A 15,886-nucleotide genomic window follows, 5' to 3' on the forward strand; every position below is an offset into this window, starting at 1 on the left:
GCTCTACAGACAGCATTTATTAGAAAAGACCCTCACCAGCAGACATAATAAAAGCAATGCATGTTACGGTGACTACCTCGCAACATCGAGCACGACTACTGAAAACATGTGATCACTGAAACCATTGTGCTGTTGTGTACAAAACCTGCAGACCGCAAGAAGCACAGTACAAGAAATACCAAGACAAATATCAGGAGCTGAACTGAAACCCGGGAAAAAGCGAGGCAGAGAAGAACATCGCTTGTCTATCGCCGTTTGTTTCGGGTTGCAGTTAAGCTATTGCAAACTCGTCTTAGCCGTGCACCAATGGGCTCAGTTTATTACCATTCCGACAAGAAACACCACCGAGATTCCTTGAAGGGTACTGCCGAAACTGTTGTGCATCAGCTCTTCGGCCCACGCTAAGCACTCATTACCGACATAAAAGAGAAGAAAGCAAAAAGAAACTGCCGACATACCTTGAAAAACATCTGCCTACTGACGACCGGACACCACTGCAGACATGGCGAGAATAAGAAATGAAGAGTCAAAGCATGAGCACGCAACATAAGAGTGGTTAGTTATGAGCACGGAGAGGGTGACGCTATCTTGCTATCTTCTTCAGCCCTTCAGGGTGCTCCAGAGCATGGCTCAGTGCCAGCACCGACACTCTACCGCAACACAAGAAGCTGGCACATGCCCGCACACGCTTGGTTGCAATGATGGCTTTTTTTATCGTGACCTATGACAGGCACGCGACTGTGAGAATAACTGATAATTAGACAATAATGATACGTAAACTCCCTTTAAATCATTTCACTTTTCTAACGTCTTTAAACATTATTTTTCATTTAGTGCGACATTTATGGCGGGCTTCCGGCTCCTTGCGTTTGACACACATGCCCTCCGAGACTGAGTGTCAAGTATGGGAGGCTACGCAATAACTTGCGCACGTGGGGATTGTTGCCGTTTAAAAAATTGCTCAATGTACTGTACCTCCTTTTTCGATTACTTTTCCAAAGCAGGAAACAAAGAAGTCTACAAAAACTGAAAATCTGCAACAGGAATATTTTGGGCGCATGTATATTCTTCTTTCGCGTCGCCCGCTGTTTGTGTATTTTGTTCTACTGAAAAAATGTACATTTCATGCGCAAGCATTGATTTTATGAAGTAGAACCAATCGATCGGTGTCCAGCAAAAGAATGGGACGTCACGTGGACATCCATTACATGTGAACTCTTATAGTCGCACCGGTTAAACGCACCAACCACGTAGCATAGTCCACGTCAAAATCATAGAAGGGCGTATACAATGCAATAGTTTTGGAGGGCCTGCAATGCACGCTTAAACTACAAACTTTATGGAGGTGCAATGTACGTCTGAAGTACTGTTTTCAGAGACGTTCTATGGACATCCAACATTTTGTCCGCTGTACACCTGATGAATGAACTAAATGGATGTTCAATGGACATCCAAACCTTTGATGTCATTGTACGTCCCTTAGATTTATGTGGACTTAAAGGATGTCCATAGGACACCCCATTTTTGATGGATGTTTGGATCAATCTAGCACATCTATCGGATGTTTGTGGCTATCTGGGCAGGAGGCGGCTTGCTTGGCCGGCCACTTATCGCGAACGGCGGCACGGGCGCACGCACTAGCGTCGCTTTTTCTTCGGGAGTTTCAGCATTGCCACAGCTGACGCCACGCACGGCGCAGTACACCAGCACAGTGACGACGTCTACCCCTTCGCTCGAACCAAATCCATGGTTGTTGCCTGAACGCGAAACATGGGAGAACCAACCAAGTGAGCGCGGACTTCGTAGGTCCCTAGAGTTCTCGTTGAGAGCGAAAATCTCCGCGATTGAGACTTGCACGTCGTGCTCGCCCGGGTTTGCCGGTGGGAGCATCAGTCGCTTTTCAGTCGCTATTCTCAAATGGTCGCGTGACCACCGATGTGATTGAGCCTTTGAGCAGGCCAGAGCTGCGTGAATGTAGCACTTCCATCGCCCAAACTGCACTATTTCAAGGCGACTGTGCGCTGATAGCACGTTGTTTGTTAGAAGTGGCATGCTTGTCGTCATTCTCGCGCCTATTACATAGATGTCGAAAACCCGCCTGCACGAATTTCCACCCTAACGTCACGTGGTTCAGCCTGGGTCTGCTTCACAGAGTCGCGGCCATGCGGTGGTGGGTGACTCGCATTGACACCGAAGAAACAATACATTTCATAGGACCCTCGAAGCCCTTATTATCTGATCGCCCTCTGAAAAGGGAGTGAACCGATGCAACATTTGAATTCTTTCGGAAGAAACGAGACACATTCCCCAAGTATCATGTGGTTCACTGTGAAAACTGAAAAAAGCCACAAACATTTCACCCTTCTTGGTGTCGAAATGCCTCACGGAGGTCATTGGAAGTGGCTACAAAGCCACCCAGATGGCAAGTGGGGACCTTCTGATTGAAGCGAAAGACAAACCGCAGTACGAGAAACTAATAAACCTGGTAGCATTTGGCGATAAAACCATATCTGTTAGTCCACGCCGAAGACTGAACAACGACAAGGGTGTGGTCTCAGACGACGACCTCGCGGATCTGACTGATGAAGAACTCCTGAATGGATGGAAAGAAGAAAACTTTATACATGTACCACGTATAAAAATCAGGCGCGACAACAAAAAACTACCAACTAAACACCTGATACTTACTTTTGGTTCTAGCACACTCCCGGATTCAATAGAGACGGGCTACCTCAAACTGCGTGTAAGCCCTTACATTACAAATCCTCGACACTGCTACAAGTGTCAGAGGTTTAGCCATGCCTCTCAAAGCTGCCGAGGACGACTAACTTGTGCGAAATGCGCTACAAAAGATTACTCTGCTGACGAATGTACTGCTGAGGCCCATTGCGCGAACTGCGATGGCAGCCACCCTGCATATTCCAGATCTTGCGCAGCCAGGAAGAAAGAAAAGGAGGTCATTACTATCAAAGTTAAAGAGAATATCAGTTTCCAGGAAGCACGACAACGACTTTCACCTTCATTTGCAATGAAAACTTCGTTTGCCGATGTGGTGCAACAGGGGGCAGCACCACGACGGACCCCGGTGGTCGCCCAAGGCACGCGCAGCATACTGAGGCGATCGCCACCCGTCCCCAGGCTAGGAGCAGCTGAGGCTGCCCTGCCCTCCTCAAAATCCGCCACACCAGAGGCCTCTTCTAGCGCTGGCAGCAGCCATCGCAGCGCAAAGGCTAAGGAGTATTCATCAGCTTCCGGGCTGGTGAGGCTACAGCCTCCGTCTCCCGAGGCGAAGCTAACACGACGTACACATCGCTCGTTAGAGCGGGTGTCCAGCTCTCTATGGAGACTACCCCAAGCAAGGTGGTGCAGCAACCACCTAAGGAGCGGCGAAATTTTTCGGATCGCTGTAGAAACCAAAATTACAGGGCCGCAAATGGCTCTGTAGACTAAGGCACATTTATTTTCGTACGCACAGCACCAAATTAACTTCATCATGGACACGCAAATTGTGCAGTGGAACGTTAGAGGGCTTCTCAGAAACCTTGATGATGTTCAAGGACTTCGGTGCGAACTCACTCCAAAAGTGCTGTGTGTACAAGAAACCCATCTTAAGTCCAAACACACTTACTTTCGTCGTTATTATGTCATTTTTCGTAAAGATCGTGATGATGCCATCGCGTCATCTGGCGGTGTAGCCATTATACTCTACAAAGATATAGCGTGTCAACATCTACAACTACAAACGCCCCTGGAGGCAGTGGCCGTTCGAGTCGTACTTCTAAACAAACTTATTACCATCTGCTCTCTATACATACCCCCGCATTATGAGCTCCATAAACATCAATTCCATACATTAATAGATCAATTACCCCAACCCTATTTGGTTCTAGATTTAAATGCACACAGCAACCTATGGGTGACTCTCATTGCGATTTGCGAGGTCGACAAATTGAACAGTTTCTGCAAAAGAGCACGCATTTGGGTTGGTTGGTTCATGATTACGAGCAATAAAAACAGCGCTAAACGACGGGACGAGTGAAGGGACACAGACAACGGCGCTGTTTCTCTTTTCTTCTGGTGCATGTCTTTTGAATAGTAAGGCACCTACATATTATAATACTGCACATAAAACATATTCCTCTATAGACCTCAGTATTGCATCTCCCACCCTTTTACCTGATCTTACATGGAATGTTATTAGAAATCCATACGGGAGCGACCATTTCCCGATAGTTCTGTCTACATCGAAGATGAATGAATGTCCCCCACAGTTTCTTCGTTGGAAAACTGGTTCAGCCGACTGGGAACAGTTCCAAAAAATTACTCTCCTATCGTGGGCTGACATTTCTGCTCTAAGCCTGGAAGCTGCGGTTGAACACTTCACCTTTTTTCCGATAGATGCCGCGACCAAATGTAACACGGAAACAAAGGAATCATCTATCAAGCGCCGTGTTCCGTGGTGGAACGAGCAGTGTCGTAACACGCGTAAAAGCAGAATCAGTGGGCACGGCGGACCATCGACAAGCATGTGGCTTAATTCATTCTGCTACTTCGTGCAGGTGCTTGCTCATGGCCTGGCCGGATCAACAATACTACAACTGCCGCAGCCTGACCAGTCTTCAAGAAATGCAATCGACCATTTCTATCTACCAAACTTCGCCACGTGCACTTGGACCACAACTAGAACACCGATGCCACGTCACTGCTTTCATTATGCCAATCCTTCGCTGTTTTGGTACGCATCACTTGAGGTGCCACCTATCCTTCACGTGACGTCGACGCATCGGTTTGTAAAGGAACAGCTCCAGCCGTACACTTTCAGTGGGCACGGCGGACAATCGACAAGCATGTGGCTTAATTCGTTCTGCTACTTCGTGCAGGTGCTTGCTCATGGCCTGGCCGGATCAACGATACTACAACTGCCGCAGCCTGACCAGTCTTCAAGAAATGCAATCGACCATCCCTATCTACCAAACTTCGCCACGTGCACTTGGACCACAACTAGAACACCGAGGCCACGTCACTGCTTTCATTATGCCAATCCTTCGCTGTTTTGGGACGCATCACTTGAGGTGCCACCTATTCTTCACGTGACGTCGACGCATCGGCTTATAAAGGAACCGCTCCAGCCGTACACTTTTAGTGGGCACGGCGGACCATCGACAAGCATGTGGCTTAATTCGTTCTGCTACTTCATGCAGGTGCTTGCTCATGGCCTGGCCGGATCAACGATACTACAACTGCCGCAGCCTGACCAGTGTTCAAGAAATGCAATCGACCATCCCTATCTACAAAACTTCGCCACGTGCACTTGAACCACAACTTGAACACCGATGCCACGTCACTGCTTTCATTATGCCAAGCCTTCGTTGTTTTGGTACGCATTACTTGAGGTCTCCACCTATCCTTCACGTGACGTCGACGCATCGGTTTATAAAGGAACAGCTCCAGCCGTACACTTTCAGTGGGCACGGCGGACCATCGACAAGCATGTGGCTTAAACCGTTCTGCTACTTCGTGCAGGTGCTTGCTCATGGCCTGGCCGGATCAACGATACTACAACTGCCGCAGCCTGACCAGTCTTCAAGAAATGCGATCGACCATCCCTATCTACCAAACTTCGCCACGGGCACTTGGACCACAACTAGAACACCGAGGCCACGTCACTGCTTTCATTATGCCAATCTTTCGCTGTTTCGGGACGCATCACTTGAGGTGCCACCTATTCTTCACGTGACGTCGACGCATCGGCTTATAAAGGAACAGCTCCAGACGTTCACTTTTAGTGGGCACGGCGGACCATCGACAAGCATGTGGCTTAATTCGTTCTGCTACTTCATGCAGGTGCTTGCTCATGGCCTGGCCGGATCAACGATACTACAACTGCCGCAGCCTGACCAGTGTTCAAGAAATGCAATCGACCATCCCTATCTACCAAACTTCGCCACGTGCACTTGGACCACAACTAGAACACCGATGCCACGTCACTGCTTTCATTATGCCAATCCTTCGCTGTTTTGGGACGCATCACTTGAGGTGCCACCTATCCTTCACGTGACGCCGACGCATCGGTTTATAGAGGAACAGCTCCAGCCGTACACTTTCAGTGGGCACGGCGGACCATCGACAAGCATGTGGCTTAAACCGTTCTGCTACTTCGTGCAGGTGCTTGCTCATGGCCTGGCCGGATTAACGATACTACAACTGCCGCAGCCTGACCAGTCTTCAAGAAATGTGATCGACCATCCCTATCTACCAAACTTCGCCACGTGCACTTGGACCACAACTAGAACACCGATGCCACGTCACTGCTTTCATTATGCCAATCCTTCGCTGTTTTGGGACGCATCACTTGAGGTGCCACCTATCCTTCACGTGACGCCGACGCATCGGTTTATAGAGGAACAGCTCCAGCCGTACACTTTCAGTGGGCACGGCGGACCATCGACAAGCATGTGGCTTAAACCGTTCTGCTACTTCGTGCAGGTGCTTGCTCATGGCCTGGCCGGATCAACGATACTACAACTGCCGCAGCCTGACCAGTCTTCAAGAAATGTGATCGACCATCTCTATCTACCAAACTTCGCCACGTGCACTTGGACCACAGCTAGAACACCGATGCCACGTCACTGCTTTCATTATGCCAATCCTTCGCTGTTTTGGGACGCATCACTTGAGGCGCCACCTATTCTTCACGTGACGTCGACGCATCGGCTTATAAAGGAACAGCTCCAGACGTACACTTTCAGTGGGCACGGCGGACCATCGACAAGCATGTGGCTTAAACCGTTCTGCTACTTCGTGCAGGTTAGTAACTGCTATAGTACGATGAGAAGTGGTTGTCGCGGTCTTTTGGTCTTGCCGTGCCCCCTACGATGCGCTTCTATTTTCCATGATGTGTACTGCGTGTGTTTGCTGCTGATGTGCGGCGACATTGAGTTAAATCCCTGCCCCACTGACGATAGTGGGGCCTCTAACGAATCCATGCTGAAAGAGTTGCTGTGTGGTCAGAACAAGTTGGCAGCAGACGTTACTGCGCTCAGGGAACAACAGAATAAGGTGGAAAACGTTACAGCTGATTGGGGAGCCAGATTCATTGAATGAGAAAAACGAGCCTCGCGTGTAGATGACCTTGAGCGTACAGTGAGATAACTGCAGGCAAAGTTGACGGATCTGGAGGATAGGAGCAGGAGATCCAATCTGGTAGTTTTTGGCATTCCGGAGGATGCAAGCGAAACTGACCCTATTCTTAAAAATAAAGTTCTTAGCGAGGTGTTTTCTGCAAAGCTTGCTATTCCTTGCAAATCTGTCGGCCGAATTCATCGTCTTGGCAACAAGAGACCAGTCATCATTTACTTCCAGGATTTTACCGAAAAAGAGCTTCTCTTAAAAAGTGTGTACAAATTAAAGGGTAGTCAAATATCGATTCAAAACGAATACTCGCGCAGCACACTAAGGAAACGTAAACTCTTGTGGGATAGTGCTAAAACTGAAAGGGAACAAGGCAAGAAAGTTCGCTTAATTAATGATAAGATGCGTGTTAACAATGAGCTTTTCGCATGGGATGACAGTAAGAACTTGAGGATCAAAATTGACGGCCATGTAAACGCATCGAAAAATGACTGACTTGCCTCCGCTGACACTTCCCCTGGTGCTAAAAAAAGTGAAAATTTTAAAGATCAACGCCCGCAGTGTCGTTAATAAATCAGAAAGCCTTGAGGCAACTATCATGGGTTACAATCCCCATGTGGTTGTGATAGCACAAACATGGTTGCATGACAATATTGAATATGCTGTTGTGTTTCCTCCATTTTACCGAGCATATCGCCGTGACAGGTGTACTAGAGGGAGCGGGGTGGTGGTTTTGGTATAAGAAACTATATCCGCTAATCTGTTATGTCAGGCCGATAACTTAGAATCTTTTACAATAAAGCTTACTTGCTGGGATAAATCATTCTGGCTATTTGCAGTTTATTGAGCACCTGACTCGCCCCCAGAATTCTTTCGTGATCTTTTTGAACACATGGTTTCATTCGCAAGCGATGAAACACTACGTATAGGCGACTTTAACCTACCAGATATCGATTGGGAGAACGGGTTTCTCTGCACCGGGATAAATTCACATTTGGGTTACTTGCATGACATCATTCTGTCTCACAATCTACAACAGATTGTGTGACAGCCAGCGCGCACCTATGGTACGTCAACGACCATACTTGACCTCGTTTTTGTAAGTCGCTCCTTAGAAAACTTTTTTGTTTTGGTTGAGCCTGGAATTTCTCATCATAGTCTGGCATATTTTTCTCGTTCTTTAGAAGTGGTTAACACCAGAAAAATTATGGCAACAACTGTTAAAAATTTTTCTCATGCCAGAGACGAAAGTCTCTTGGATTATCTTGAACAATGCCTTGACAACTTTCACAGTAACAATGCTACTGTGCTTTGGGATAAATTTAAAGAAATAATCACTCACTGCATTAGCAACTTTATTCCTAATAAAAGTAAACAAACTTACTAGACTAGTCCCTGGATAACGAGAAAGATCTTGCACCTTAAAAGAAAAGTTAAGCACTTGAGACGACGATGTGCCTCACGTGTTTCAATTCACGAAATCCAAAATAAACTCAACCAAGAAGTACAGCAAGCTAAGCGCTGGTATTTTTACCATACATTGCCAATTTTATTCAAACGGCACCCCAAAAATTTTGGGCTTTTCTAAGCGCAAAAACCAAACCAATTGACCGAATTTTTTACGAAGGCCATGTCGTTGTCGAAAAACAACGTATCGCGGAGCACTTCAATAAATATTTTCAGTGTTTCTTTTTCAAATTTTGATGGTGTTCTAAACCTTAACTTCATGTCATATAACTCGACCTCTGATATTGTTTCGCAACCTGGTGTTGTGTCAGTGCTGCTGAACCTCAACGCTAAATCATCTCCAGGATCAGACAACATACCGAACGCTTTTCTGCGCAGATATGCTGAAGCGTTAGCCCCTTTTTTATCTTCCGTTCCTCGTTATCTTCGGCTAATCTTCCTACAGACTGGCTAACTGCACGTGTCGTTCCCATACCGAAAAAAAGGTGACAAAGCCCTAGTAACTAGATAACGTCCGATGTCATTAACGTCATTATGTTGCAAGTTAATCGAACATATTATAGCTGATGAAATAACCAAATTTCTAAGTGACAACAACGTACTGTCCCCTCATCAGCATGGTTTCCGGAAGGGTTTCTCTAGTGTGACACAATTAACCACAATTATTCACAACTTTGCAAGTGCTCTTGACAAGTCAAGCCAACTTGACGTAATATTTTTAGAATTTAAGAAAACGTTTGACCTTGTTCCTCACAATAAATTTAAAGAAAACCTACAGTCGATAGACCTTCCAGTCTATATTATTAACTGGGTGGCGGCTTATCTTTCTAATAGCAAGCAGTTTGTTTCAATTGATAATTACTCTTCTAACGAACTTTCAGTAAACTCTGGAGTACCTCAATGTAGCCTGCTAGGAACGTTACTATTTCTAATATACATGAACGATATCACTAACGAAATTTCTCATCCTGTTCAAGTTAGACTATTTGCTGACGATTGTGTGTTGTTTAACGAGGTTACTTGTCACGAAGATCAATTAATGCTTAACTCTGACCTTCAAAACATTCTTTCCTGGTGCAGTCGGTGTGGCATGGAATTGAACAGAGAAAAGACTGTTTACATGTCCATAACAACAAAAAAAATGTGGTTTGTCTATAACCTCGACTCTGAACCACTGACCAAAGTCAGCCAGTATAAATATCTTGGAATCACAATAACCATGACCTCTGCTGGAATAGCGACATTTCGAACGTATGTAACTCGTCTTTCAGGAAGCTTTGTCTCCTCAGGCACAAACTAAAGCATGCTCCCTCTGGTACTAGATTACTGGCTTTCACGTCACTCATCCGACCGAAACTAAAATATGCATGCAATTTGTGGGATCCCTATAAGAAAATTAACATTTACGCTTTAGAGATGGTCCAACGTAAAGCTGTCAGGATTATTTTTTCTAAATATAGACTGAGTGACTCTTCTACTAGCCTAATGAATCAACATAATATTCAAACGCTACAACTACGCAGGAAAATACAACGACTGAAGTTTCTTTTCTTGCTTAAAAACAACTGTTTGTCTCTCGACCCACAGGCTTATGTTAAACCACTTACAGCGCACCGAACACATCGCCACGCTGATTCTTTAACATCTTATAACACCCGAACTAAACTTTTTAAGTTTTCTTTTTTTCCCGCGCACTGTAACAGATTGGAACAGCCTGCCTTTATCACAATTGATAATCACCGATTCTATTGAACGCATGTGTCTTTAATTCTAGGGTTATTGCCATGTCGGCAAGCCTTGTTACTGTTTTCTTTTTCTTTTATTTTTATACGTGATTTTTTAAAAATATTTCTATTATTTTCAGTATTTTGCAATGGTCACTCGTTCAACTTCTTGTATTTGTTTTTGTTTTTTGTCTCTCAACAGTGGTTGCAAGTGCTCATATCTGCGTGTGATACTGTTCTAATGTTTGTCGAGTTTTCTTCCTTCAGTGTACCTTCTCTTAATCTTATTAGTCGTCGCTTTCATTTTAGTTTTCTTGTGATATTTTCTTTTGATATTTACATATGTTGCATTGCTTTTCTATTTCCTTTTCATGTGTGCGTGTGTATATATATATATATATATAGATGTCACGTGGTGGTGACGTTAAGAACACAGTAGCAATACTCTGATAGACAAAACTAACTTTTATTGGGCGAACCTGTGCCCACAAAACAGGCTACACTTATAGCACAACGATAGCGGCGAACACGGTCGGCGATCGTCGAAAATCTGATCAGCGGTTCAAGCGCGTCGGCTTTTATACACAATCGTCGAATGTTCCAGACTAATCGTTGGGACCCGCGTGCCTTCCATAAAGTTCTACATCATTCGCGTCAGGCGAATAATTCAGATAACACAAGGTTCGGCAGCAACAGACTGCGGATAGAAGCATCGATAACTTTCCAGAAACTTCGGATACATGCAAGCGCGTCCCGCGCTGTGCGATAAGATTTCTTAGGCGGTGAAACCTGGTCGCCCGATAAATATAAATACACGTGTCAATACCCCCCTCTTAAAAAGCATCGTCCCGATGCTACAAAGCGAGCGAAACACAAAGGGACACTTAATAAACATAAGTAACAAAACAACGAAAAGAAATAAAGTCCAAAGGTCAGTTACGCGAAGTGCCAAAGTTCGTCAACGCTGGTGGTACGGCTTGAGCCGCACAACGTGGAAAATTTCAGGTTGTGAGCGGCGCCGCTGGGACAGCGAAATGCCGTCTGGCACGCCCTCGTAGTCCAGTGCACCAATACGTCGGATGATCTTGTACGGTCCAAAATAGCGACGCAAAAGCTTCTCGCTCAGTCCTCGTCGGCGTATAGGGGTCCAAACCCAAACACGGTCACCGGGCTGGTACTCGACAAAGCGTCGTCGGAGGTTGTAGTGTCGGCTGTCGGTCCTCTGCTGGTTCTTGATCCGCAGGCGGGCGAGCTGTCGGGCTTCTTCGGCGCGCTGGAGATAGCTAGCGACATCGAGATTTTCCTCGTCAGTGACGTGGGGCAGCATGGCGTCGAGCGTCGTCGTCGGATTCCTGCCGTAAACCAGCTTAAACGGCGTGATCTGTGTTGTTTCTTGCACCGCCGTGTTGTAAGCGAATGTTACGTACGGCAGGACCGCATCCCACGTCTTGTGTTCGACGTCCACGTACATCGCTAGCATGTCGGCGAGGGTCTTATTCAGCCGCTCCGTAAGACCATTCGTCTGCGGGTGGTAGGCCGTTGTCCTCCTACGCCTTGTCTGACTGTAGTTCAGAATGGCTTGAGTGAGCTCCGCTGTAAAGGCCGTTCCTCTGTCGGTGATGAAGACTTCTGGGGCACCATGCCGCAGCAGGATGCTTTCGACAAAGAATTTCGCCACTTCCGCTGCGCTACCTTTCGGCAGTGCTTTAGTTTCAGCGAAGCGGGTGAGGTAGTCCGTCGCCACGACGATCCACTTATTTCCGGTTGTTGACGTCGGAAAGGGTCCCAACAAGTCCATCCCGATCTGCTGGAATGGTCGGCAAGGAGGCTCGATTGGCTCTAGTAATCCGGCTGGCCTTGTCGGCGGTGTCTTGCGTCGCTGACAGTCTCGGCATGTTCTGACATAACGGGTGACGTCGGCGGTCAGGTGCGGCCAATAATACTTTTCTTGTATCCTTGATAGTGTCCGGGAAAATCCTAGGTGTCCAGCGGTCGGATCGTCATGTAGGGCGTGCAGTACTTCTGGACGAAGTCCTGACGGGACAACAAGAAGGTAGTTGGCGCGGACTGGGGAGAAGTTCTTCTTCACGAGTAGATTGTTTTGAAGCGTGAAGGAAGATAATCCGCGCTTAAATGCCCTGGGGACAACGTCGGTGTGCCCTTCCAAATATTCGACGAGGCCTTTTAGCTCCGCGTCTGCCCGTTGCTGTGCAGCGAAGTCTTCCGCGCTTATCATTCCGAGGAAGGCTTCGTCATTCTCGTCGTCTTGCGGCGGCGGGTCAATGGGGGCGCGTGATAGGCAATCGGCATCGGAGTGTTTTCGTCCGGACTTGTAGGTGACAGTGATGTCGTATTCTTGTAGTCTGAGGCTCCACCGCGCGAGTCGTCCTGAAGGATCCTTTATATTCGCTAGCCAACACAACGCGTGATGGTCACTGACGACTTTGAATGGCCTGCCATAAAGATAAGGGCGAAATTTAGCTGTAGCCCAAAAGATGGCGAGGCATTCCTTTTCGGTCGTAGAATAGTTGCCTTCCGCTTTTGACAGCGACCGGCAAGCGTAAGCTATCACCTGTTCGACTCCGTTTCTCCTCTGGACTAGAACGGCACCGAGGCCTAGGCTACTGGCGTCAGTATGGATTTCTGTATCGGCGTACTCGTCGAAGTGCGCAAGTACCGGCGGCGACTGCATGCGTCGTTTCAGTTCTTCAAATGCGTCGGCCTGCTGTGTTTCCCACTTGAACTCGACATCACATTTCGTTAGATGTGTTAGCGGCTCCGCGATGCGTGAAAAGTCCTTGACAAAGCGCCTATAGTAGGCACACATGCCAAGGAACCTACGCACTGCCTTCTTCTTGATGGGTTGCGGGAACTGTGCGATTGCAGCTGTCTTTTGCGGGTCTGGACGGACACCAGATTTGATGATTACGTGGCCTAGGAACAGAAGCTCATCGTAAGCGAAGCGGCATTTTTCCGGCTTCAGAGTAAGCCCTGACGACTTGATGGCTTCTAGTACTGTCGCAAGCCGCTTGAGGTGATCGTCGAAATTCCCGGCGAAGACGACGACGTCATCCAAGTAAACGAGACAGGTCTGCCACTTCAGTCCTGCTAATACTGTGTCCATGACCCGCTGGAACGTTGCAGGCGCCGAACACAGTCCGAATGGCATAACCTTGAACTCGTAGAGGCCGTCTGGCGTGATGAAGGCGGTCTTTTCGCGATCCCTTTCGTCGACCTCTATTTGCCAGTAGCCAGACTTGAGGTCCATCGATGAGAAGTATTTAGCATTGCAGAGCCGATCCAATGCGTCGTCTATCCGTGGGAGGGGGTATACGTCTTTCTTCGTGATTTTGTTCAATCGACGATAATCGACGCAGAAACGTAGGGTTCCGTCCTTTTTCTTCACTAAAACAACTGGAGACGCCCACGGGCTTTTCGACGCCTGGATGATGTCGTCGCGCAGCATTTCGTCGACTTGGTGTCTTATAGCTTCGCGTTCTCGCGTCGAAACTCGGTAAGGGCTCTGGCGGAGTGGTCGAGCGCACTCTTCGGTTATTATGCGATCCTTTGCGACTGGGGTTTGTCGAATCCTCGATGACGTCGAAAAGCAGTCTTTGTATCGTCGAAGCAGACTTCTGAGCTGTTGCTTCTTAATCACGGGGAGACTTCGATTTATGTCGAAGTCTGGCTCGGGAACTACGGTCGTCGGGGTCGATGCAACAGAATCCGAGAGGACAAACGCATCGCTGGTTTCCTGAAATTCCTCGATGTATGCGATCGTCGTGCCCTTGTTGATGTGCTTGAACTCCTGGCTGAAGTTTGTCAGCAACACCTTCGTGTTTCCTCCGTGCAGTCGAGCGATCCATCTTCCGACGCAAATTTCACGGTCGAGCAGTAGACGTTGGTCGCCTTCGATGACGCTTTCTACGTCTACGGGTGTTTCGGGGCCGACCGAAATGACAATGCTGGAGCGAGGTGGGATGCTCACTTGATCTTCGAGCACCCTCAAGGCGTGGTGACTACGAGGGTTCTCCGGCGGTATCACTTGATCTTCCGACAGCGTTATTGACTTCGACTTCAGGTCGATGATTGCGCCGTGTTGGTTCAGGAAGTCCATGCCGAGAATGACGTCTCGTGAACACTGTTGGAGGATAACGAAGGTGGCAGGGTAAGTCCGGTCATGAACGGTAATTCTTGCCGTGCAGACTCCAGACGGCGTGATGAGGTGTCCTCCAGCGGTTCGAATTTGAGGGCCTTCCCACCTAGTCTTAACTTTCTTCAACTGGGCGGCGATGTGTCCACTCATTACGGAGTAATCAGCCCCTGTGTCGACTAAGGCAGTGACTGCGTGGCCGTCGAGAAGCACGTCGAGGTCGGTGGTTCTTTGTCTGGCGTTGCAGTTAGGTCGTGGCGTCGGATCACGGCTGCGTCGTGTCGAACTGAAGTTGGAACGTCGCGTCGTCAAGTCGTCGTTCGTCGGTGTAGTCTTGCCTTCCTGACTTCGTCGGGACGGCGGCGTGTCGTTGTTATGTCATCGAGATCGTTTCGTCGTCGTCTTCATCGGCGACGGAGGATCTTCGTCAGTTCGACGAACAGCAACCGCACCTCCATCGGTTGCTGCTTTTAGTTTTCCGGATATGGGCTCGCTGACCGGCCCCGGGCTGGGCCAGTGTATGGTCGGCGCTGCGGCGACAGGTAGCGGCCTGGTGATTGCGAACGGGACGGCCGTCGAGGGCTCCACTGAGTAGCGGCGAGGTAATCGGCGATGTCACGTGGGCGCTCGCCAAGCTGTGGACGCGGCGCGTTGACGGCGAAACCTCGCAGTTCCATCTCCCGGTACGGACATCGTCAGTAGACGTGACCCGCTTCTCCGCAGTGGTAGCAGAGCGGGCGGTGGTCAGGCGCACGCCAGATGTCCGTCTTCCTCGCGTAGGTGCGCTGGGCGACGGGTGGTCGTGCTGGCGGCGGCGGCGGCGGACGACGAAACTGTGGCGTGACAGGGCCCTGGCGTGGTCGCGGAGGGGGTCCTTGACGGCGTGCGACGGCGGCGTAGGTCATCGCTTGCGGCTCACGCTGCGGCTATTCAGGGGCTACTCCAAGTTGTTGTTGGAGTTCCTCACGCACGGCGTTGGCAATCGAAGCCACTTGAGGCTGTGATGATGGGAACAGCTTTTGTAGCTCCTCCCGCACGACAGCTCGGATAGTCTCGCCTAGGTCGTCGGCGGCCAGTGACTGAACTCCGGCGTAGTTTGTCGAGGTCGTGCGGCGGTCGAATTGCCGGTTTCGCATCTCGAGTGTCTTCTCGATGCTGGTGGCCTCGTGAAGAAACTCGTCGACGGTCTTCGGTGGGCTTCGTACCATTCCGGCAAAAAGTTCCTCCTTCACACCACGCATCAGCAGGCGGACTTTCTTCTCCTCGGGCATTTCAGGGTCGGCGTGGCGGAAGAGACGGCTCATTTCTTCCGTGTAGATCGCGGTCGTCTCGTTAGGTAGCTGCACCCGGGTTTCCAATAGCGCTTGGGCTCGTTCTCGGCGTACGACGCTTGCGAATGTCTGCAGGAAGC

At 48.6% G+C, this 15,886-nt stretch overlaps 2 protein-coding genes across 2 annotated transcripts in view; both read left to right on the top strand.

Annotated features, from left to right (window-relative positions):
- Nucleotides 1–15,886, top strand: part of LOC139055666 (neprilysin-1-like) — a 448,216-nt gene that overhangs the window by 241,777 nt on the left and 190,553 nt on the right. The gene's annotated exons all lie outside the window — the stretch shown is intronic.
- On the top strand, nucleotides 5,331–7,323 carry LOC139055341 (uncharacterized). The gene is made up of 2 exons (XM_070532775.1): nucleotides 5,331–5,377; nucleotides 5,524–7,323. Exon 2 carries the CDS (start codon nucleotides 5,812–5,814, stop codon nucleotides 7,102–7,104), a length of 1,293 nt encoding a protein of 430 aa, XP_070388876.1. The 5' UTR covers nucleotides 5,331–5,377; nucleotides 5,524–5,811; the 3' UTR covers nucleotides 7,105–7,323.

The sequence above is a fragment of the Dermacentor albipictus genome, chromosome 2 (genome assembly GCF_038994185.2).
Source record: "Dermacentor albipictus isolate Rhodes 1998 colony chromosome 2, USDA_Dalb.pri_finalv2, whole genome shotgun sequence".
In the NCBI taxonomy this organism is placed as follows: Eukaryota; Metazoa; Arthropoda; class Arachnida; order Ixodida; family Ixodidae; genus Dermacentor; species Dermacentor albipictus.